We start from the raw sequence: 26,157 nt of genomic DNA on the forward strand, positions 1-26,157 counted from the left end.
CAGTGGGGATTTATTTGACTCTTGTTTCTTTTACTATCACCTCATTGAAGAAGTGATTAGCACTGTTGCTCCTGGGGCAGTTATTATTGACACTTTTATTCCCTTTTTTCTTCATGTTGCTGCTATTCATCACAGCTTTTCTATTTTCACCTTGTCTCCTCGTGCCCCTCATTCTGACTCTTCCTGCCATTATAGGGGTTTTTGAAGTTAAGGGAAGGTTAGTCCCAACCAGTAAGTACCACTTTGTCCTTCTCTGTGTTTTCTGGGATCGTGGTGAGTATAACCATGTCTATCTTCCTTGCAGTTAGTCTACTCTTTCATATTTGTGATCTCCTTTGCAGGGCAAGTCTCCTGAACTGAGGAGGTTTGAGGTTTGAGGTCCTTAATAAATACAGTGCTTTATTAAATACTTATAAGCCCTGTATCCCATCAATCCCAACTCTGTTACCTAAGAGTCAGTTCTCTGCCCTCCAAAAGTTGGAGTGCCTGGCTTTGTTCTTCTTTGTGTTCTTGTCTGAATCCCTTATGCCCATCAGATCTAATCAAAGCCCAAAACCCATCTCTCAGAATGTCTTTATGGGGTGAGGAAGGAGGAAGATGGAGTTGTCATGCAAGTAGGACTCCTAGTTGATTTGCTGTGATATGCTGGAATACCCAAGACATGTATGCAAACTATACTTCAGCCCCCATGACTCTTGTTAGATGTCAGGGGTTTGTTATTAAAAATACCTCTGAAATTTATTAGAAGTTAAATGTCTATTGTTTTAGATATCCTGGTACAGTTACTATAATTAGCAGCATGAAATACTGTACCTGTAACTTTTCTTCCTAAATTCACAACAATAGAACTTTAAAGAAATAACAAGGTATGTGAGTGAATTAATGGTGCATTGTAAAAGGCACAGGTCTAGGAGTAAGTCAACCTGGCTTCTAGAAACATTGGGTGGGAGTTATAGGAAAACAGATTTAGCTCAGTATGAGGAAGAACTCTATAATAAACAGAACTGTCAAAAGGCTCAGGAGTGATCAGTTCCCATCCATCTTAGGTGGTAATGCATATGTTGGCTCTTCACTTGATTGTGCTATTAGGAGGTTTAATTTCTTTTGAGTGGATGGTTGGAGTTGATGCCTTTTAAGGTTCTTCCCAAGTCTAAAATTTTATGAATTCTGTAGCTTTGGGTAGATTACTTAAATTCTGGTCGTTATTTTGCACATATGGGAAATGAGGGTGGGCAAGTGCAAATTTGATTCAATAAGTTTCCATCAGCTCTCAAGTTTTTAGGTGTTTTTAACTCTGCTAGTATGCTATATTTTAAATATATTTTAATAATAAGGAGGTCAGTATTCTAAGAGTATTTTTATAAGACCACTGATAATCTTTGGCCCACTGACTTTCCATCACTACAAATCTGACTGAACTTAACCAAGTTCTTTAGGTTCTACATAAATTATAAATAACACAAGTAGAAACCATATGTAGTAGATTCTTTCTTTTTTAAGATTTTATTTATTTATTTATGAAAGAGAGAGAGAGAGAGCTCACAGACGGAGAGGGGGAGGGAGAAGCAGACTCTGTGCTCAGAGGGAGCCTGATGCAGGGCTCGATCCTAAGACCCTGAGACCAAGACCTGAGCTGAAGGTAGATGCTTAACTGACTGAGCCACCCAGGTGCCCCCCGGATGTAGTAGATTCTTATTCCCAGTAGGCATTATTTTGCAGTTCAGCAAACTAAACCATGGAAAAGTTAGGTCCTTTATATATTACTTAGAAAATCTTAACCACCCTTAGAAAATGCTCTAAAGCATAGGTGACTATTTTTCATACTGGTGGAATAGCACATTATTATATTAAAGACTTTGCCCTTTATAATTCCTCCCCCAAGATAAAAAAAAAACATCAGTTCTAGTAGAGAGGCTTAAAATGCTAGTTTTGAAACATTAATGAGTCTTGTTTGTAAAAATGAATCATGACAGATCATCCATTCATAAATTCAGCCCATTTTAGGTTAAGTGAATGATTATGACTCATCCTGAGTACATTGTGTAATAATCCCAGGTTGTCCCTCAAACTTTTTGAGAGAAATTTCATATGACTTAGTTAAGAGAAAATTGCAACATTTATGCCAAAAAGGAAAATGTAGGCAAATTCAGTTGTCTTCAATTCTTTAAAATGTTCCTAAGGAATAAAATATCACCAGTTTAGTGAGTTCTGTTAAAATAAGTGACAAAAATCTTGATTAAAAAATTTTTAATGAGTCATGACAAAAGGAAATTAAGACCCAGAAATACAAATAGCTTGTATTAACTTTTCAGTAAGTGTTTATAAACCTGTTGCATTCTGATACTTTTTATATTGTTTAGTGACTAAAATGGATCTATCAGGATCTATACCTTCTCTGAACTGGTCTCACAAAATGGTATTTTATTAAATACACAGAAATATGGATGTAAAATTTTTATTTTGGGTATGTTCTCTCTCCTTTAAATGACCGTGGTTTTCCTTTTAGGAAAGAAGCCACTTATTAAAGGTAGATTATGAGGTGGAAAATTAGGAAGATAAGAAAACAGATTGCTTTATGATGGAAAGATTAGGTAATTTTAAAGGCAAGAATGAAAAATGAATTTGGATGCTTTAAATAATTAGAGTCAGAAGTAGAAGAAGAGCTAAAGGATCATTAAGCAGATTTTAAACTCTTAAGAATGACATATCTAGAACTGTTTGTTTGGTTTGATTTTTAAAGCTGTCTTTTAATATATAAATGGTTGTAAAATTAGTATGCTAAGTAAAAGAAAATGGTAACATGCTTTCATGAGGGAGAGGTTGGCTGGTTTTTAAAATTAAATGACCATTTATGTGGTCAGTTGTTTTTGTTTAAAAGTAGTTATTACATTCTAGGTAATAGAAAATTAGAAATAATGTGCTTTCCATAGAAGAAAAATTTTGCTGTCTCTTCTTAATATCGCAAATACTTGCTTCTCCCTAGATCATAACACGATTGGATTTTTATTAGAATCAAATTTTCATTGACCTTCGATTAGAATTAGCATCATTACTTGTTTGCTTAGGTTAAGGTTAGCCTAACAAACATACTGTCTTTACTGAACATTTTGATTTCTTTAATATCTTAACAATTTTAACTTTTAATATCTGAAACAATTAAGGAAATGTGTAGTTATAATCAAGTCTACTCTGGCACTATGTAGGCACTTAGTAAATACTTGTTAATTGAATAAATATCCTCAGTAGATAATTAAGTGCTACATATAGGTAATCTCTTTATTTTTTTGTACTATGCATATTTTTCCCTGAAATACTTTTTTAAAACCCCATTTCATCATGAAATGGCTTGAAAACTGAGGCCAAAAGAATTGTGTTTGGGCTGTAATGATTTTATTTAGCTTTGTACACCTCAGTGTGACTTCAGAATTCTCATAGCATGGGAAAATAATCCAGAACAGGGAGTAACCATGGTGATTGTAAAATACTACTACCTCTAGAGAATTACTGTGTCACACACTTTTGTGAAGGTCACTAGCGACCTCTGTATTGCCGATATGAGTGGGCTTGGGTCTCATCAAGCTTAACCTCTCCCTCAGGATTTGACACAGTATATTATTCCCTCCTTCTTGGAACACTCTTCTCTTGACTTTATCTTTTATAGTTTACATATTCGGATTTTTCTACTATTTCCCTGGCAACTCCTCCTCATTCTTTTTTTGATATACATTAAATACGAGTTCAAAAGTATGTAGCATATAAGTGAAATAAGCCAGTCACAAAAGGATAAGTACTGTATAATTCCTATTAGTCAGATTCATAGAGACAGAAAGTAGAATGGTAATTACTAGGGGACCAGGGGGGAGATGAGGAGTTACTGTTTAATGGATACAGAGTTTCAGTTTTGAAAGATAACAGAGTTCTGGAGATGGATGGTGGTAATTATTTTTTTCCCCAGTGGTGATGGCTGTTCTTAATGCCCCTAAGCTGTGTACTTGAAAATAGTTAATTTTATCTATATTTTAGCCACAAATTTCAAAAAATAAATGTTAAAAAATCTATTTTCATTTTTACCAAAAAAAGAAAAAATGTGTAGAAGATACCTGAAGGTAGAGTTTAAATGATGTGGTAGGCAGAATTCTAAGATGGCCCTTAGGATCAGTGCCCCCTATTGTACCCACTGTATGTAATCCCTGGGACCATGAATATGATGAATTTTACTTCCGTAATTAGGTTATAGTATACAGTGCAGTTGACTTTCAAGAAAAGAGAGATGATCTGGGCTGAACCTCACCTAATCAGGTGAGCCCTTAAAAAGGGACTGGGCTCATCTAGAAGTAAGAGATTTGGGAAAGGGTCATGTAGCAAGGAATGTGGGTAGCCTCAGCCTGAGAGTGGCATCTAGCTGACAGCCAGCAATGAAATGAGGGTCTTAGTCCTACAGCCACAAGAATCTAATTCTGCCACAACCACAGGAGTTTGGAAGAGGACTCCAACCTCCAGATGAGAACACACCCTAGTCAACACTTCGATTTTCACCTTGTGAATCCTGAGCAGAGAACCCAGTCACACTATGCCCAGACTTCTGAACTACAGAACTGTGAACTAATAAATGGGTGTTTTTTAAAACCACTAAATTTGTGCTAATGTTACACAGCAGTTGAAAACTAAGGAAAATAATAATGAACTTTTTTTTCTCTCATGAATTATAGTTCACAGGTAGGCAGTTAGTGCTTGTATGGAGTTCTCTGCCCCAAAGGTGATACAGGGACCCAAGTTACTTCTGTCTTGGTCTGCCATCCCTAGGATATCGTGCTCATCTGCATGAACCAAGATGGTTCACCACCATGTCTATGTCCCAGACAAAATGGAAAAGGGGAAGAGAAGAGATTTGAGGTACACCCTCTTTCCTTAAAGACACACCCTACAGATCACAGATCACTTCTCACATTCTCATTGACCATAGCTTAGTTGAAAACAATACTGGAAGGTAATGAATAAATGTCACAGAGTACAAAAAATAATAAGTCTTGAAAGATCTTCCAGAAGTAATTATAGTGTTTATTTAAGGGGTGGTGGTGCATGAAATAGGGAACCAGGATGGAATGAAAGTTTTCTCTCTGTACTTTTTTACATTTTTCATTTTTTGAATCTTGTACTTCCTATTAAAAATAGTACTTTAGGTAAATAAAACAAGGGCTGTATATAAGAAACTTCCAGCTCCCTTCTTTCTTTCTACTCAAAAAATATTTATTTACCTTTCTTCAGCAGCATTTCACTTGTCCCTTTGGGATTGGTGTCTTTCCATTCTTATTCTTTGTCCTGCAACAAAATTAGATTTTTGAACTTCTTTGTGAATGATTTTGGCCCAAAGGAGGCTGAAATATATTCATATATGTTGTATATATATATACATATATATATATATACAAAATATATACATATATATAGGATTAAGTTACATTAGGTATTTTTAAATGTTTGATACATTCAAATATATTTTACAGTAATTAATAGTTAAAGGTCATTCCACTTTTCTTGTCATTGCATGTGCACAGTATTGTAACTACATTTTAGGCCATACCAGTTTTTATTGGTGACTATTTATAGCAGAACCTTACTATCATTCATAAGTTGAGAGCAGTTAGTACATTCTGGATTTGAAATATCCATCTTGACAGTTCACTTGCTAATAAGTTGAGCACTAGCTATATGAAGCAATTACCTCTTCTTAAGTGAGATGGAGATAATGTGATTTGATCAAATCTGCCTAACTAGACATAATAAACTGGGGAAATTGTAGCCACATTAGAGAACCGAGCTTCCTAACCGGACTTGATTAAAACTTGTCATGAAAATCTGTTTAGGCATGTATTACACCTAACTGAGTAGTTTTATGGCCTTTTAAGAACATTAGTCCCACATTGATTAGGACCCAAAAATATTTACAGAAAGGTCTGTGTCACTTCTACATGTTTATTTCTACAACTGGCCTTCTTAAAACACTATTTTTTTTCATTTCTATGCTAAAAACTAAACAACCTTGCCTTCTCCCATTTTCTGTAGTATAGAACCCTTAGCCTAATTTTCTAGGCACTCCATCCTGGTCCCAACCTCTCTTTCCTTCCAGCTCTACTTCCAGAAACCTTCCACTGCAAATATTCCAGGCTTAGTAGATACCTTAGTCTCTTACATATTACTTGCCAGTACCCTCTTCATATCTTTGTTCACATTGCTGCTGCTTAGAAAAATCACACAGGAGCATGTACACACATACCTATCTTCTCATCTTTTGGGAGTGAAATCTTCATCAGTTGGCTTTAAGATATTTTTGCTGAAGTTGATATTATTAGAGTGAATAACTGTAGGCATAAAAGTGTGTGCTTTAAACTTGAACCTAGAATAGGGTGTTCTTTAAAAAAATACCTTTCTGATTAACTGAAAAGCAGAGGGCCTTTGGCCAAGTGATTTTACTGAAAATGTTTACAAAATAAACACATTTAACCTTGGTAAACAGATACAGAAAATAATTCAGAATCATTATAAACATTAATACTGATTGTATGTACTATAGTGTGGATTATTTAGAAAATTGAGTTGATAAATTGCTTACCCCAGATTAGATAGAGTCCGGAGGTTTCTTTTTAAACTCATTCTTTTATTTAGCAAATTATTATGAACTTAGTATGTACAGTCACCATTGCAAAACTGAAGATTTAGTGATAAGATAGACCTTATCCCTGCCCCCTCACAAAGTTTACAGTCTCCTAGGGAAGACAAGCAGTTAAGGAATTCAATAAAATGAGAGAAGTGCTGTGAAGGAAAAGAGCAGAAAGGGTGCTATGGAACCTCATAGCAGGAGCACCCAAATCAGTCCTGGGGTTAGGACACTTAAAGGATGCATTCTGTTCTTTACTTTTTACCTCCCCAAATGGAACATTAAAAATTCTTCTTAATTAGTGGCTTTATTTAATTAGGACTTGAATCTTGAATGCCATTTATTTGATTATACATTAAGGGTATGAACAGAATTAGCTTTTTTTTTTGTAATTAGGAAAAACTATTACTTTAAATGAATATGTATGCATCAAAAAAGTTTTTGGCACATTTCCTTCAAGTGCCTGTCTCCCTATCTGGTAGGATTACAGGAGTTTTTCTTCCTTATGTTTTCTATATAATTTGATAATTGTGATTATCAATATTATCAATTATAATATTGATTATAATATTAATTGCTTAAATCATATACATGGTGTTTTAGCCTCTTTTAAATTATTTAGTCCAACTTTCATTTTTAAAAATTTATAGATTATTTTCTTTAAAGCTGAAGCCTTATGCTCATTAAGGAAAATGGTGAACCATATGATGTATTTTGGTGCAGATAAATGGACGTTTTAATTAATAAAAACTAAAAAATGGGTAGAAGAAATGTATACATTTGATATAATATAGAGCTAACTTAAAGAATTCTGACATTCAGAAGGACATGTAAGAAACCCAGGGCAAAAAAACTGTAGATGTTGAGGATTTTGTAAACCCCAAAAATGTATCAGTATAAGCCAGACTGTATTTATGGAAGAAGATATATTTGTTTGGATCTTCTCTGTTTAGTCAAACCATTCTGTGAAGGGATGCTAGGGAAAGAAACCAATATTACTGCAGACCTACTTTGTGTTCTGCATACATTTTTCCTAACCCTGTGAAAGAATGTCTTAGAAAGAATACCTTCCTTATTAAATAAAAACCAGACTCTCTAAGTTAGCTTCAGTAGAAGGATATCCTGGTGAGGAGGGCAACTGAATTACAAATACAGAGACTTGCCTTAGTTTAACCTTGTAGTAGCTACAACCACAATTTTGGACTCAGAGAAGTGTTAATTAAGCATTCTAACAAAGGCATAAACCTTTCTAATTTTTGCCCAAAGCACAGCTGGGATAAGGCAAGGCTAGGATGTTCAGAGAACATTTGTATATAAAGTTATAGAGACTACCATGAATTTACATAACCCTTGTATCATCTGCAGAGTATCCCAGGAAACAGAAAAGGTCTTTCCTTGTTCTTTTCTTATACGACAACATGTTGAATGTAATTTTTACTGCTTACTTAGATACAGAGAGATGGAAAAATCATTCTCTCTCCCAACCTATCTAGGACTCATCTTCACAATTCTTATTTCCTCTATCATGGCAACCAATACAGTTTTATTTCTTAGAAAGACCCTTCCTGTGTTTATAAAAGTATGGCTTGTGCCCTATCACTATGATATATGAAGGCACATCCAGGCATGTCGCCATTAACCATAAGAGTCATGCAATAACATAATAATTGTAATGGTAGACGATTTTCTTGACAGTTATGTATTAATTGCTCTAAGGCTTCAGATGTTTGCCAGAGTCATAATTTAAATGTAGAATTCTGATCCCAAAACCTGTACACTAACATTTGAAAATGTTGGTTTACTTTTAGAGATTAATTTTGGTCACATCCTGTTTTTATTCTCTATGGATCAACAAAGTTCTCTGTATTCAGCATCTCCTTCTGTTTCATTTTATCGTATAATCTTTCATCATTCTTGGAAAATCCTTTCATCATTACAATGAAAGATCATCATTTTGATATTGTCACATTTTTCAGCATCTTAATATGTTGGAATTCCTTACCCTTTTGTACTCAGTCTCCCATAGTTAGACACTTGCCAGAACACAAAAGAGAAGAACTAAATACATGTTCTTTTCCTGGAAAGAGAATTTGCCCTAAATCTCCTTTGCTGTTCTGAAAGACAACTCAATTCTTGACAGCCATTTGAGAAACTTAGACCCTGCCTCACAGCTGACTAAGGGAAACAGGCAAGTAATCCACAGTTAGAACAGAATGTGTACTATGATGGAATTAGGTATGCCCAATTATGTGTGGGAGGCCAGAGAAGAAACACCTAACACAACTGGAATAGTCGTTGAGTACTTTCAGGAAAAGTTGATGCTTAAAGAGATAGAAAATTTAGCCATGAGGGAAAAAATAGAGACATATCTTAGAGGCAGAAGGAATCACCTGTGCAAAGGCAAAGTGCACAGACATTAGAGGAGACCGAAAAGGTATGATGAGGAAGAGAGATTAAAGAACATTATACATAGAGGGGTGTCTGGAAATGAGACTAAAAATGGAAACATAGGCTATGTTAGAAATACCTTCATATGTCATGCCAAAAATTTTAGATTTTGGGACCCCTGGGTAGCTCAGTTGGTTAAGTGTCTGCTTTCAACTCAGGTCATGATCCCAGGGTCCTGGGATTGAATCCCATACGGGGAGCCCGTTTCTCCCTCTGCCTGCCACTCCCCTTGTGCGCGTGCTCTCTCTCTCTCTTTCTCTCTCTACCTGACAAATAAATAATCTTAAAAAAAATTTTTCAAGATTTTATCCTGAAAGGAACAGGGAGCCACTGAGGATTTTAAGCAGGGAAGTAACAAAAAGAGTAGTAGTAATAATGAGATATGGGGCTCAGTGTGGGGGGTGAGAAGAGACTAGGATGATTTAAAATTTTCCCAGTCAGTTGAAGTGAAAGATAAATGAGAGCACCTGTACTATGCTAAATAATACAGAAGAAAAAAAAATTGGTTTGGGTAGAAAGATGGAAATGATGAGCATGTAAGATTCAAAATGCCTTTTGGTTTTATTGCTCTTGCTCCTAAGAAAGGCTTGGAACATGTACTAGTCAGGACTGTCCAGAGAAACAGAAGCAGTAGAATATACATAGGATATATAAGGAGAGATTTCTTATAGCAGTTAGCTTATATGTTTCAAAGGCCAAGACTGCCTTCTGCAAGCTGGAGAATCAGAAAAGTTGGTGGTAAAACTCAGTTCAGATCCAAAGGCCTGAGAATCAGTGGGCTGATGGTAGTCCCAGATGACAGAAAAGGAAAAATAAATAGTTTTTTCTTAAATGTTTACTTATGGATATTCAACCTAACTCATAAGAAAGTGCAAACTAAACTATATGGAGATGCTGTTTTCACCTTTCAGATTGCTAAATATCAAAAGTTTGATAACTACTGGTAAGGATGTGTTGAAGAGAACATGTATTAGTACAAACTGAGATTTGGTAATGTCAAAAATGTGAATGCTCTGATACGGCAATTCCACTTCTAATAATTTATCCTACGATATACTAACACATTTATGAAATGATGTTTATACAAAGATATTCAGCATTGTTTGTAATAGTAAAAGGTTGAAAGTAACTTTAATGTCTGTCAGTAGGGGAGTAGTTCACTAAATTATGGTACGTTGTTACAGTGAAATACTATGCAACTATTAAGAAGTGAAGCAGCCCTACATGTACCAATATGGAAAGATCTCTAAGCTATATCATTAAGGTGCAGAACAGTGTGTATAGTACATTATCATTTGAATTTTTTTAATAAAGAGTTCTTTTATTTATTTGAGAGAGAGAGAGCTTGCATGAGCGGGGGGAGGGGCAAAGGGAGGGAGAGGAGCAGACTCCCCGCTGAGCAAGAAGCCTGATCCGGGGCTGGATCCCAGGACCCTGAGATCATGACCCAAGCTGAAGGCAGATGCTTAACCCACTGAGCCACCCAGGTACCCCTATCATTTGTATTTTTAAAAGAATGTACATATAGTTGCTTTTATGTGCATAGAATATCTCTGAAAGGATTTATAAGAAGCAAAGAATGGTTTCTTTGAGGGAGAAACTGTGTAGTTGGGAGACAAGGTCAAAAAGGAAGTTCCCAAACCTGCAATCTAAATATCTCCAAAATGCTTTATGGCCACAAGCAAAGAGCCTGGGAAAAGTCCCATCTCCTACCTTTCTCAGCTTAACTTCATCATAAATGATCTATATAAATAAGACTCTTTACTTCGCAGTCTGGTAATGCTTGAATCTGAAGAGAATGAAAGGGATATGAGGCCTCTATTTCTGTCTTTGCTTTTGTGGGAGTTTTTTCCTCTCTTCATAGTCTTTAGCAAGCCATCAACACCGTGAGTTTTTAATCTCCTTTTTTTCACTTAAGATCATGTTAGCTGGTTGGGGATTTGCCCTGAGAAGGTTGGAATGAATAGGATAGAATAGTGGCCAATAGCAAATGATCAAAATATGTAAATCACGACAGAAAAATAAGACCTTATAGTCCAGGTCTTCTCCTGATGAAAGTTGATGTATAGTGAAAAAGTACAGCAGTGTCTTCAATTGTGAAACAGCATTTGGTTTCTGCTCTGAAAAATCTAGATTTAAAGATTACCCTTCAAAAAGAATCACAAAGACAACTATTTCGGTAATTTTTATGTCTTCCAAATATTTCTTTCAGATGATTAATAGTTTTTAAAAAACAAACCAACCTAAGAATAAGGGGAACCCTTGCTTTCCCTTTAAAAAACAAAAACAAAACAATTTCTCATAGGAAACAACATGAAAGCAAGTGCCTGAGACCATGGGAAAAGATCCTTGGCATGTTTTCAAGTTCGTCTGATTATGTCAGGTTAATGATGATAGAACAAAAGGTTATTAAACTTACCTCCAGCTCTCATCTCCCTTCAGCTTTCCAGTTCTGCTGGGAAGCGATAGTCTTTGAGGAGAAAGAATGTTAGTGCTTAAGTGTAGAGGCTTAATTTCTTCTCAGAAGACCATACAGGAGGATGTGAACATTCTGTGGCAAGCCTCCAGAGATAAATTCTGTTCCTGTTAGGGAATAGGAGATCTCTAATTCTAGGTGGGCTAATGCAGGGAGATATTTTGAAACCTCATATAGAGTTCCTCATCATAAACCATCTTTTCCAATCCATTTGTTAAAAAAAAGTCTATGTAAAAAAATCAGTGTTTTGATGTCCGTAAAACTAAAAATTGTGAAAGCCCAAAGAAGATGACAATGTAAGAGAGACTGAGGTAGCAGTAAATTGTGAGGCCACAGAACATAGTTGTGTATAGCTCCAAATCTAAATGTAAATGTTGTTTGTTAGGCACAGCATTTTATATAAAAAGCTTAATAAATGGTGACATATTCTGCAGAAGATCGGTCTAAAGAGTGGCTACAGAGGCCGTTTTCCAGATAACTCATTTGGCTGGTAGAAACTTAAGACGTGTTTTAAAAGGTCCAGACCTTAAATCACAGAAGCTGTGAGGAAACTTAAACATAAATATAGAGTCTGGTATGTGGGAAATCTATAATTAAAATTAAAAAGCTTAGCTATTATGTGAAAAGAACCTATCACAACCCTTTTTAACATCAGCAATTCTGATTTAATGCAGTCTGTGCATGTTGGATGACTGGTCTGCTCTGTCATGTGGGCATTTTTTTTTCAACCTCTGTGGCCTTAATGTTTGATCCTGACAGGATTTGCGTCATTGATCCATATCACTGCCAGTGTGATGTCAGCATGTGGGTGTGCAGTTATTGAGAGATAGTTAATCTAATGTGCTGCAGTAAAACCCGAGCACTATTTCCTACTAGAATAACAAAGAATGATTCATCATTGTTCACATCAGACTGATACTAAAAATAGTGTTCACAACCTGCTACATCCATGCACATTAATATCGCAGTCTTTGTAGCTTTCTAAACAAGAGCACTAAAAATAACTTCTTTAGAAACAGGTACTTGATAAACACATCTCCTACTTTAAGTATTTTTATCTGTATACAGTTCAGTTTATTGCTAAAGATAAATTCTAGCCATGATGTGTTATTCTTCAAACTTTTTCTACTTGGTGTGCTTATCGCTGATAAATCTAAATGCTTAGCAAATCTAATTATAGAAATTTTCAATTAGCTGTACACAGATAAATGAAATTACCCGTAATTCTGAATCCTACTTAGGCTCCTAATTTAAGCAGTCTACTTAGCCAACCTTTAAAAAGAATATATTTTCATGGAAAAACCCTTAAACATCGAAGTAGTGAATAATGACCTTGATCTTTTCTTTTCTTCTATAACTCTCTGCCTTATTCTGTTCCCAAATTATGATCACCAACTTGTTAAATTCCAAGACTCAAGGCCTATACTAATTGCCTGCCTCAAGTGAATAAATGTTATCAGGTGTTTTGTAGACTTATCTAGTAGGCATCTACTATTAATAGGGTGACTTTATTGGTCCCAGTTTGTCTAGGACAGCCCCAGTTTATATCTCTCATCTTGGTGTCTAACCTGTTTAACATTTGTTCCAGACTTTTCATTGTTTAACAGAGTATAATTAGTGGTTCCATTAAAATAAGCTGTGATGCATCTGGTTGTCTGCCATTTTGTATTTCAAGCTTCTGTCATGGTTTCCTCTAGTAAGCAGTATATCCATCTCTTGTTTTCACTTTAACCTCTGATTAAATCTTAAAGGCAGAGTAAATTGTTTCTTTTTTCTGACCCTTACCAGAAGTAAGTCAAGGATAGTAGTTAAGGTAGTTAGAAATAAAGTGTTCTTAGATATAGAGGGCTAGGGTCTGCTAACACCTTCCAGTCTTCTGTGGTGGTGGCTACTGAACAAGTATGTGATGCTGCTGCCCCTTCTGGCCACTTGGCATTACAAGGCCACCTGTTGGAGGTGATCAATGGGAAGAATATAGGTTAGATGAATGTAAAATACATGCAGGAATAAAATCTAAATATCCCTGCCACAGAAAAATGGGGGAAAAAAGGTCTGAGTGGTTTTGTCATTTATTGTATAAATCTGTCACTGCTGAATATTGGCAGTGTTTTTTTTTTTTTTTTTTTTTTGCAATAAACCCTTTTGGTAACAGTGAGCTAAAAAATCTAAATTTGGTGAAATATTCAAAAGAAGCATAGAGACAATTCAGTGAGTTTTGTTTATTAAAATTTTGAAGGTATTATGAAAATATTTGGAGTGAAATATTTACACATTTCAATAAGAAAAAAAATAGTATGAAGAATATCCTCTACTTAGCAGAATTAGCTCCCAGCTGACCAGATGGCACCTAAGAATCAGAGTATTCTCTGAATACAAATATTGTAGTCTTAAAATATTACAGAAAAGAGTCAATTGAAGGTATCAGTGGTTTCAAAGTTATTAACCATAAAATATAACAGTTGCAGGCAGTTTATGAAAAAATTAAAAATGAGATTATATTGAAGAAAGAAAATTTTCAGTCATATACCAGAGATAATGGAATTAAGAGACATATAGCTAACAGATCGACTAAAGTACATGGATATGTACTAAGAATTATCCATTAACGCTACTCTAATATCCAGATATTCAGTATCAAGTCCATAAAATATTCTTTAATATACTTGAATGTTTTTAATAAAGAATTTTATTTTTTTAACGTTTTTAATAGAGCTTTTCATGTCCTTCCCTGTAATAAAAGCAATTTGTCAATCAATAAAGAATTATTCCAAATTATGTAATTCTAATGATTTTTAGGCTGCTCTGTCACCTTCAGAAGTGTCCTAGTTTGGATAATGATAATATGGTTATCCTGCCTCTGCTCTATTTCCTCCCTCCTTGCCAGAGCTTAACCAGCCTTCAAAAACAAATCCTTATTTCTCTTACTGCTAAGAGTTATTCCCAAATCCTTGTCCATAGATTTAGGGACATTTCATCAGTCTAAGAAATGGAAAAATTAGGATAATGTAGTGGTTTTTCATTAGGCTAAATTTATTTAAAGACTTTTTTTTTGAATTCTGAAGTTAAGTCCCTTCTTTTTTGAGGTTAAAATATTCTTTATGAATGATGCAATAAATAATAGACTTCCTTCTGCTCTTAATTTCTTCCATCTTTCCCTTTAATGTCATAATTTGGCCTTATAAAAAGCCTTACCTTAATGAGTCCCCAGAATTTGTTTTTAAATTTTACTGGCACATAAATCAAAGCACTTGGGAAATACTGCATCAGAACACAGATATCTCTGTTCTCTTGACCAATCTCTGGCTAATACCTAGCCTCTTCATCCAGCTTCCCTCAACCCCAGTCAGTCCAAAAACATACCTGGTTTTAGGATGATCCGTACATTTGCTTTCTTTTGGCATGAACCATGTAAAGTAAAACTTTTATTAAATTGATAACCTTAGTTTAATATACTAAAGAGGGAAATTATAGAAAAAGAAAATGCTACTGTGTGGCCAGATCTGCAAGGTGACTAAGGCCCCTAAAAAGGAAAGAAGAAAAACATGGGCAAGCAAATCAGAGAGATTTAAAAGAAACAAAGTTTGAATTGTGCCTACAAAGTTAAAGGATCGGATTCTTTGCTCCACTTATCTTCCTGAGATTATTTGCATGTGTCATTGTCAGTTACTCCCCAGCAAGGGCGTCTTCCCATAGAGGACTTGATTAGTTGCAGTTGACTACGTGGACATGCATCAGTTATGTATGAGCTTAACACACGTTATTTAGATGTTAATCCAGAACCTGTACCCCTAATACTGCCGCATGAGTCAGGATCATAGTCATAGTCGCCCAGTCTTTTGAAGAATTGGATATATAGTTGTAGAGGAGTAGAATGAGATGTATTTCACATCTCCACTCTTAAGTTCATGTCTTATTGATTTGAAACCACTGAGCTGAATGAGTCTGCTTCTTAAATTTTCTAACATGCAAATGACCCAGACTGATTACAATCCAAGAGCAGCCTTTTAATAAACAACTGATCTTCTTTACTTATTGCCAGAAAGAATTTTATAAAATGAAAGTCAATTCTTCCAACTTTAATTTGCCTCAGCTAACAATCCCTTTCTGCAAGTCATCTGATTTGGCTGTCTTGCTATCTTAGCTGTTTATTTTGCAACTGTTTTTGAGGGTATGTTGCTTAAAGTTAGACATTTATTGATGCATTACTGAATTTTATATAAGGCAGAAGTGAGCATTGGGTTATACCTGCTTTAGTTTTTTCCAAGCCAAATAATTGGGGCTTTGCTCTATGGCAGTTTGAGACACTTGATCTGCAGAAGACAAGGACTAGCTTGATAGTGTGGTCCTGGAAGTCTTAATTTTAACCTTATTTCAGTTCATACAAACCAGAGAGGTTTTATGGCCCGACTCTAGAGGGCGTAAAACCAGCCTCATTCCTTATTTATATTTTCTATATTAATTTTCCCTTTTCTTCAGTTTGTCAGTTATTTTGTTTTGGGTTTTGTTTAGTTATGTTATTTTGAGGGTTTTTTTAGCTTTTGTTTATGTTGCTATGTGTATCTCTTAAATCTCCTCAAGTTACTTTTGGAACAGGTTTGGCTATTAAGTAATTCACCAACTGTTCCATATGATATCCCTCACTTACTAGAAAATTTTAGAGTCTTCACGAGAGTTATGTGTTTAGGTGTGTTTTCCTTTGTTATCATTATCTGTAACTAGCAGATATTTGAGGTGTATTGTGTGGGCTCGTCCATCCAAATGTTTGGTGCTTTTCTATTTGTAGTTTATCTTCAAGCGAATTTTGGTATTATTATGCTGCAATTTTTCTCATTCATTTTATAATTTGTAGTATTTGTTATATCCTAAACAAGAGAGGCAGCATAATGTAGTGGTGAAGAACACGGATTTCAAAGCTAGACCACCCAATTCTTTTGACAGCTTACTAGCTGTGAGACCTTGAAAGTTAGAAAATGGAAATAATAGTTATCCTACTTTAGAGGGATATTATTCAGATTAAATGAGTTAATATCTGTAAAGCACTTACACCAGTGCCTGGTAGCCAATAAGTGTATATAAACAATGTCACCCAAGTGTCACCTATGCTTGTATTGACAGATCTACCTGAAAATCAGTAGTTCAAGAATGCTAATAGTTAACATGTCAAAATGTTATCAGAAAGTCCAAACAATTACTGTGAAATGTCATGCTATTGATTTAAGAGAACCCTCTGCAAAATGTTTGAGACGGTGTTGTGAAAATAAAAAGCAGGTGCGTTTTAAGTTTGCTAGAATTCTCATATAATCAGGTAAGAAAGGGAAAATGAAGACTATGCGTATCACTGCATAATGCATTCTTGTAATTGTAGCGTTCTTGATGCATCCTTTCTCTTTGTTTATTCCTCTGGGAAAATTGTTTGATGAACATTGTTGAATTAACAAGGTCTTTAGGAAACATGAAATATGTCTGTTTTACATTGTCCTTATTATAACTGAAGAATTCTTGAGGGTGTGGACCATATCACTAAACCTGGTCATTAGAACTCCATGGTAACTGTGAGGATATGAGGGTGGAGAGCTAAATCTTGTTAGAAGGGTTGAAAATAATGAATGGAACAGAAATAACCAGTAGAGCAAAGAGCTAGTGGAAGACGAAATGGAAATTAGATCAAGATTAGAAGTGGAGAGATAGCTTTGACCTAGTGAAGGAACAGTGATTTTTCTGAAGATAGAAGGAAGAGGTGAAAAACGTTTGTAAATAATATTGAAATAGTTCGATTTCATGCTGACATACGTGATTGAGGTCAGATTGGGGAAGTCCTTAAAGGGTGGTAGGAGATCTTTGAATAATCACTGTAGAAAACAGGATAGGCTATTAACCAGGGATAAATTCCTGAAAGGATTCCTGAGCAATGCTGATGGCTGACTTAAGGTTGGCGATAACTAAATTTACAAACATGACAGTCTGAGTGCCATTTGATTTCTACAGTTCAGATCTAAGAGAAGTAAATTATCTGGTTAGAATTGGGAACTTTGTGGGGAGGGGATGTAAAAGGAAGACATCCATGGGAAAGGAAATCAGGCAATGAAGGCAGTGCAGGAGGAAAGGGAAATCATTATGAAAAAGAACAAATGTCGTAGAAGAAAGAGAAAATGGAGAGATGAAAGATAGATGTTGGTGGCCAGAGACTGCAACATGAAAAGTCTGAGGTTTCAAAGATGAGATAGTGGAATTCTAAGTGATAAGTTCCAGAATGTGTCTTTGAACATGGGTTACTAAAAACAGAATGGAAGTGTTCAAGAAAGTTTGAGGGTAAGTTTTTTGTACATTGAAGTCATTGTACTTATGGACAAGAGTGGGATTAAGGGGGAAAACCGTGAACTGGTACCAAAGTTCTCCATAAATGAGAACTGAGCACGACAGCAATGAAAAGGGGTAGAGGGTGATCTACTCATAGAACATGGTCTAAAGGAAAAAGAAACTTGAGCGTGAGGCAGGAACCACCATGGTAACGGGGAACAGCCTTGGGGTATCTGGAAACTGCCTCAGGAGAGAATGGGAAGCCTCTGCTCCCTGGGGCTGCTAGAAAAATTGTCCTGGAGGGAGCCAGATTTCACTTAAAGGAAATACATCAACAGGTCTTCTGTGAAAAGGTTGAGGATATAAGGGAATTTATTTATAATAGGGGAAAAAGTTCTAGTGAGCAAATGGAAAGAATTGAAAAGGAGATCATCAGTTAAAGAGTCAAGAAATGGAAACATAGCTGTGTGAGAACATGAGCAAAACTGAGGAAGTGGGCTGCCGGGGCTTGCTTTTTCTTTAAGGACTGAAGATCAGAGGAATGGTTAGATTTGCTGAGAGGCTGAGTTCAACACTTACAAGCAGATTCTGTTGAGACCTGGACACTCTTCACTCTCAGGCCTTGTTCTTCAGGAGCCTTGCCTTTCTGGAGGAACTTTGTAATTAACAATTACCCTTTGCCACTTTAGAGAATGGTCCTTTAGTATCTTATCTCCTCAGGGGTGTCTGACATGTATTTATTGAAACCTTTGGCTCCAGGTTATATCTCTTGCTAGTTATTTTCCACATTCTTGGGAGAGTGGGGTTTTGAAGATGGTTTGCATATTTTTAACTACAGCCTTTATCATTAGATAATTCTGCCTTTGCCTCATTGTGTGCCCTTGTCAAGTTACTTAACTGCATGCATTCTGCTTCGATTTCCCTATCTCTAAATGATGCGTACTTCAGTTATCCTGAGGACTGAGTTAACACGGGTAAATCACTCCGAATGGTGCCTGGGACATACTCTGCAACATATAATTATTATTTTTGAAAACACCGAGCATTCACCCTTTTATTTACAATAATAGCTATCATTTATTGAGTCATGCCAACCAGTATACTCAGTACTTTAAATATATCTAATTTAATTCTCAGAACAATGTTGTGAGGTTGATTTTTTTAACCTTTTTACAGAAGGAAACCACCACAAAGAAGAGCAATAAATTGCCTTGCTTAAAAATGTTGAAGCTTTTATTAAATCTTTTGGTACCAAAATTTATTTTCTTTCCACTGTGCAACTTGTAAACAAATCACAGTCGTTATCATTACCTATCCATTTGTATTAGCTATTAATAAATTTCCTTAGCTTACATAGCACCATAAAGTAATGAAAAGACCTCCAGAAGTTCTTGCAGTCTTCTTCCCCTCACTTGTAACACCTTTGGTCTCTTTCCTGGTCTCCAGGGGAGCTTGGGTAGAGTGCTCTGATCCTGAACTGTGGCCCGTCTTTTAAGATTTCATGGACACAAGCGAGAATGCCATCCACCAAGTATCTGTATTAATGTCCAGGTTAAATCGTAAAATAAACATGCAACAACAACAAAACAAAATCAGAAATAAAGTTAAAAAAAAAAAAAAACACTTAAAGTGGTAGGCTTTATTAACTTGAGAGGCAAATGCCAGCCTGAAACATAAAACCCACGTTTGAGGAACACATTACACTGATCAAGCCAATATTCTAGACAGTTGTGCTGTGGGCATTTCCTTAATGGTTGACATAGAGACTGGATTAGGTTACTGAAGGACGTTTCAGAGCGAATCCTCTAAATTAATAAACGTTATATATATATCTTAAACTTTATAAATGAAAGTAGCAGATTGGATAATAAAAACTGAATTACAAGATAACATCTATGGTGTTAGAAAGGAGGGAAATGAAAACAGAACGGTTTTATATCAAGTATGTATTTCTGTACGTGTAATTTGATGAGCTTTTGGGTTACTTCACGAGGAAGTCTGAAAGATCGCAAAATTCAAGGCAGCAGCAGTAGAAACCATTTAATCATTTACTATATCCCAAAAGCGGGCAGCGGGAATGTTTGCTTTATCCCCCCTTCCTTTTCCGCGGGTCACTGCAAGTCACGTGATGGGGATCACGTGACTCGGTCAAAGGATCTTTTCCTCTCCCTGCTTTGCAAAAAAAAAAAAAAAAAAAAAAAAAGCGGAACCGTTCTCCAATTAAAGCTGTTAACGTGTACTACGCTGTTTCCTTGTTGGATTTTGTTCTCTGCTGCTACTGTAAAAACAAAATGAGTGGTAAGATTTGCTGACTGTTTTTGAACATTCTTTTATTTTAAAACATAGAAAGCATTGTATTAATCTAAAGTCATGCCGTGTGTGCTTTTTCAGTAGATGCCAAATCTATCGCAGTAAAAATATTTTAAATTGTGGCCATGTAGTTATAAAAAGATTAGACTCTATTTGGAGATGGGCTGATTTTATATTCCGTAGAGTATTCCTTTCCAGCGCCTTTATTTTACTAGGTTTTTCTGTTTACCACTAAAATCTGAATATTGGCATCAGATTATTTGGAAGCCATTGTGAAAGCTTGCTTATAAAGAGAATGTGTAGCACGTCAGCAGCCCGTTGCATTTTAAGAATTTTAAACTCAAATTTGTAGTTTCGTCAAAAAAAAAAAAACACCAAAAACCTCGTAAGTGTGAATGTATGCTAATAAAAAAATAAGGAATTTAATTTACAGTAGATGAAATATTGTCTTTATTAAGTTATTGATGGCACTTTTTAAGGAATGGAGGTGAGGGGCTTCTCAAATTTCTTAAGACAATTGGTGAATAAGGATTGTTTGCTCTTCTGCAAGGTTTTAGAATAGGAAATATGCCCTTAAAAATTATTTTAATAGCTTTATGTTTGGGGGTAGATTTTGCTTAGATCATGTAGATTATTAAGGAGCTGTTGGGTGTATCTACACTTGTTCGGATATAGCTACTCTTGTGCCAGATGTACATTTAATGGTACAATCTGTAACAGATTTGCCTTCTTTACTGGGACAGAATACCCCCCCCCTTCACTGCATTTACAGGGTTTGTAGTTAATCTTTTAGTATTTTCAATATTTTATTTCAACAATAAAAGTATTGGTGAAACTAAGGGGGTAGACGAACATTTTCATCATAAGCATGCAAGGTTTTAGGGGTTTGCTGCTGTAAACAGAAATGGCAACTGAAGTGCTGTAAGTATTGTAGTTTTAAATTGTTATTTACTATGTTTATATAATGGGACTTCTATGTGTTCAGTGTTGGATGTTATTTTACACCAGTCTTTTAGGTATTAAATATGGTATCCATGAATTGTCTTTTAAAAAAATTAACCATGTACCATTTCTGCCTCGGGATAAGAAAATTTACTTGCTAGAGTGAAATAATTACTTCCTAGAGAAATGAGTTAATAATTATTCCTGGACAGCAACTAGTAATGTATTTACTGCTGGTTTATTTTAGGTTGGGTTTGTTCTGTTTTCAGTATCACACTTAAATATAATTAAAGAATACAGTAGAATTTTGTTCTACCAAAATATAAACCATGAAGCAGCTTTCAGAGTATATGGTTTGAATTGTAATTATGTAGTATTTATGTATTTATATTTTTAGTAAAAGAAAGGCAATCCAAAGCAGCTGTGTAGTTTTACAGTTTTAAATATAATCAGCAATAACTTATTTTTTACTCTGGTGGCTGAAAAGCAACAAAAACCTATTCTCATGACTTGATGTAAGAATTAAATTTGATAACATGTGAAAGGAACCACAGTCCCTGGCACATATAGTAGAAGCTCAGAAAATATTAATTTCCTTTACTAAGATTACAAATAGGATTTTCGATGAAATCTCTTAATGGTTCCCAGCTAAAGTTCACATATTATGAATAATATCTGAGCCAGTTTCAGGATTCATAAAGCTTTCTTTTTTTTTTTTTTTTAAGATTTTATTTATTTGACAGAGAGAGCACACAAGCAGGGTGAGTGGCAGGCAGAGGGAGAGGGAGAAGCAGGCTCCCCGCAGAGCAGGGGGAGCCCTATGTGGGACTCGATCCCAGGACCCCAGAATCATGACCTGAGCTGAAAGCAGTCGTTTAACCAACTGAGCCACCCAGGCACCCATAAACCAGGATTTTCTTAAAACTGTTTGCATTTTCTCTTGAGTCCAGCATAGAGAAGTTAAAAGGTAAGTTTTGCATAAGTCCTTTCTTGCCTAGAGGTATAAAGCACCTGACAAGTTTTATTTTGTAAATTAATAGGTTAATGTTGGCTTAAATGTAGGAAAATTTTGTTCTTGCTTTCTCTCTTGTTTTTTAAAGATAATGAAGGCTTTAATTTTCCTTAGAAGCTTTGGAGCCTCAAATTACATCAGTTGCCAGTAATGCATAGTATTTTAATGTTTACTAAATATGTTGTAAAGCTATATCCTTAAATGAAACTGCTTGGTTTTGAATCCTTTTTCTACCACTAGGGCAGACGTAACCTCTCTGCCTTAATTTCCACGTGTGGAAAATGGGAATAATAATAATAATACTTACCTACTTATAGAATAATTCTGAGGAGAAAAAAGAACACAAAAGGCCTAGCATATAGTAAATTAGTATTAGCTGTATATAATTATATATTTTAAGAAAATATTTTAAGAAAATATTCTGAACAACTTCATGTATTTGGTGGGCTTGTTTGGGATGGAAAGACTATTTTGTTGAAAAGTTATTTTTAGGGGTGCCTGGGTGGCCCAGTTGGTTAAGCGTTTGCCTTCATTCAGCTCAGGTCATGATCCCAGGGTCCTGGGATCGAATCCTGCATCGGGCTTCCTGCTTAGGGAGGAGTCTGCTTCTCTCCCCCCTCCCGTGCTCATGCTCACACTCTCTCTGTGAAATAAATAAATTAAATCTTTTTTTTAAAAGAAAGTAATTTTTATAGTCATATATAGCATAATTTGGTAGTCTGACCCCGCACAGACACACACACATAAGCTCTTTACTTCCTCATACCCACTTGAGTCTTTAACCTCTTCTCTCTCTCCCCCATCTCTTCTTTCTTTCCTCTCTCCTTCCACTTTTCTCTCTTCCCTCGCCTTCTCTTCCTCTGTTCCAGCCCTCTTCACTCCCTCTTCCCTTCTCTTTCTCCAGTTATCTCTCCTCCTCTGTCCCCTCCCCTCCTTTCTTGCTTGTATTTTTCCTCCTCTTAAGCTTCTCTTTTCTTCCTTCCCTTCTTCCGTTACCACTGTTTAGCATTTACCCTCCTGAACCCACCTTTTCCTACGTTCTCTTTTCTCTTTCCTTCCGGCTCACCGTCTTTCCCCTCCCCCCACCACCAACCACTTTGTTGCTTGCTTGTCACTCCTTTCCTTCCCTGAAAGTAGAGTGGCTGTACTCTGGATTTATTCTAACCTCCAGGCTCTTCATTCTGTTTTCCTAAAGTATGTATAATGTTACCAGTGAATTTTTCTGCTCTATGATTAAGCTTTTCCTCTTTCTTTTCTTTTACAACTGATATCCATTGTATGTACTCTGCAGGTTGAAATTCTGCATATAAAAAGAACTCTTCCCCCATTACATTCTTCATTAGACTCTTGGGTGCATTTATTCCTAAGAAATGAGTGAGGCTCCTTGAGAAGGTTTAATTTCAAGTTATTAAAGTTATTAAAAACTAATGGACAGTGCAGTCTAAAGTTACAAGAAAAAAGGGATCTGAAGGTGAGATGCTTTTTTAAAAAAGTTACATAAAGCAAGTAAGATTTTAGTTACTAGAAAAAAATGAAACACACCTTGCCAAAATACCTATTTTATCCCACAAACGTTACAAGAGAAGATAAATGAGATAATATTTATGAAAGTTATCTGGAAAGGATAACAGTAAAAATGAAAGAAAATGTAGAATAAGATAAGCTGAATTTTCCTCTTTTTTTCCGGAACTTTTCGGTGTAAGAAACAAAAATTGTTCCTTGGCTAAATGTGCATATATTATATTTTTCTAACTTTGTTTTCAAGCCCCTACAAACATGACTTACATATTACACAAGAAGCTTTGAACACTAACAAAGCAAGTCCCAAATTTCTAACTCTTCTTTCTCTTGTTGCTCTTCCCTCTTGGTTTTTTTTTTCCTATTGCTTTTCAGAATTTTGCCTTTTGTATCTTTCATTGATTTTATATGCAAAGTTTAGGTTGATTCTCCTCTAGGTCAATGTTTCTTAATTTGCATAATCATAAGATTCACCAGATATATTTGTAAAATAAATATACTGACTCAAGACCCCACTGTAAGCATAATAAAGAATCTCTAGGGGAGCCTGGAAATCTGTGTTTTAAAAAGCTCCCCAGATGACTATTATGACCATCAAACAGGTAAAAAAAACACAACTGCGGGTAAAGAATAATCAGTGCACTTTACAAGATAAATTTTTGTTCTATAGCAGATGAATCATCTGAATTTCTTTTCATAGTACTATAGTTACTGTTAATTTAAGCATTTAGTTTAGATGAAGTATTCAGAGTGGAATTCAAATTGTTTTCAACTTTAGCTTGCTAAGTAATCCTGGATTAACACATCATTTCTGTGATCCATTCAGGTCCTGCTCAGGTTCCAATGATGTCCCCAAATGGTTCTGTGCCTCCTATTTATGTGCCTCCTGGATATGCCCCACAGGTATGTGTTTGTGTTATTTTTCTCTTTATATCTATATAGTAGGGATTATAATATTACTGTTTAATTCAGATAAAAATACCATTTCAGTTACTGAAGCTTACCCAGTACAGTATATCTTTGGTATCTATTTCACGTATTCTAGTACATTTAGTGTATTTGGAAAGGAGGAACAATTAAACTGACAGCATTATCATTTGGCCTTGGCTTTGGGTATTGAATTATTATAGAAAATTAATTCTAGAGCTTTATTTCCCTGAATATGTGAATAATGTAAGTAATGTCTTAAGGCTTAAGTGCCTACACTAACATTTTTTTAAATTAATCATTTGCTTGGAAGTAAACCTAGACAGTGTTCCATCCGTATTCATAAAATGTTTCACAAACACCCATAATAATTATATGGTATATTGTGGTACATAGAAGAAAATTTAGACTGTAGACCTGCAGCCCTAAGGGCTAAGGGAATCAGTATCATCATACACCTATAATCCTTTCCTATGCACCGCTTGGGAAGCCTTGACTTAATAAAATACAGATGGGGCGCCTGGGTGGCTCAGTCGTTAACCGTCTGCCTTTGGCACAGGGCGTGATCCCCGTGTTCTGGGATCGAGCCCCACATCAGACACCTCTGATGGGAGCCTGTTCGTCCTCTCTCACTCCCCCTGCTTGTGTTCCCTCTCTCACTGGCTGTCTCTATCTCGGTCAAATAAATAAATAAAGTCTTTAAAAAGAAAGAGAGAGAGAGAGGAAGGAAGGAGAAAGAAAAGAAAAGAAAGAGCTAACTTATTTGCACAGGCAAACTGAATTAAACTATAAGGTCTCAGGTGTTCAGTATCTTCTGCTCCTGAGATATTCTGTGTAGTCTGCATTCATTGCCTCAGATCCTTTTTAGAAATAATTCAATTTCTTCTTTTAGCACTGAAGTTACACTTGAAATTTTCTTCAGGTCCTCTCTTACTTCCTGCCTGATTGTGTCAAAATATTGGTGAGATATTGTGATAGATTCAGTGCCCATACTGTGAAGCCCACCACTATGAATGACAGCAAAAGAAGAGGAGGAGAATAGAAGTTGTATGAGAATTAGAGTCAGAAAAGCTGGATCCATATCTTATTTCAGGCCCTTGCTGGCTGCATGGCCTTGGACAAATCAACTTCCTTAAGTCTCTGTGTCCTAACCATAAGATGGGATGATAACATGTAAGATAACATTTGAAAGTATTTGTAAGCTTTTCAGAAGCTATCTCTACTTTTGTTTGATATATGGACAGTCTGCATTCTATGTTAACCCCCAAATCTGTTCTCTGATATGGACCAAACTCAAAGGCCTTTTTTCCAGCCTTATCCTTTTTGTGACCCCCTAAACATTTGACACCACTGATATGATTTACCCCAAATTTCCTTGACATAATGCTGTCCTAATTCTTTATACTTTTCTTGGTTGCTCTTTCTCAGACCTTTCTCCAGTTGCATAAAGACCATTTCTGGTCTCTTCTCTAGTGTAGTTCAGTTCAGCAAACACGCGCTGAATGCACCATGTGCTAAGCTCTGTATTGGGTGCTACTGACAATTTATTTCAGTGCAACTAAAGAGTATCCA

General features: G+C 35.7%; 1 protein-coding gene across 5 annotated transcripts in view; it reads left to right on the forward strand.

The window, feature by feature from the left end:
- Window positions 1-26,157, forward strand: part of FNDC3A (fibronectin type III domain containing 3A) — a 160,841-nt gene that overhangs the window by 62,746 nt on the left and 71,938 nt on the right. For 4 of the 5 annotated variants that reach the window (XM_045796822.2, XM_045796826.2, XM_045796823.2 and 1 more), the window contains one exon: window positions 24,485-24,561. In XM_045796822.2, the coding sequence (XP_045652778.2) occupies window positions 24,485-24,561 (77 nt within the window). Of the gene's footprint in view, window positions 1-20,051; window positions 20,175-24,484; window positions 24,562-26,157 lie in introns of those variants that run through there. The other variant, XM_045796825.2, reaches the window with a different exon arrangement.

The sequence above is a fragment of the Ursus americanus genome, chromosome 10 (assembly GCF_024610735.1).
Source record: "Ursus americanus isolate L20-20 chromosome 10, mUrsAme1.1.p, whole genome shotgun sequence".
Classification (NCBI taxonomy): Eukaryota; Metazoa; Chordata; class Mammalia; order Carnivora; family Ursidae; genus Ursus; species Ursus americanus.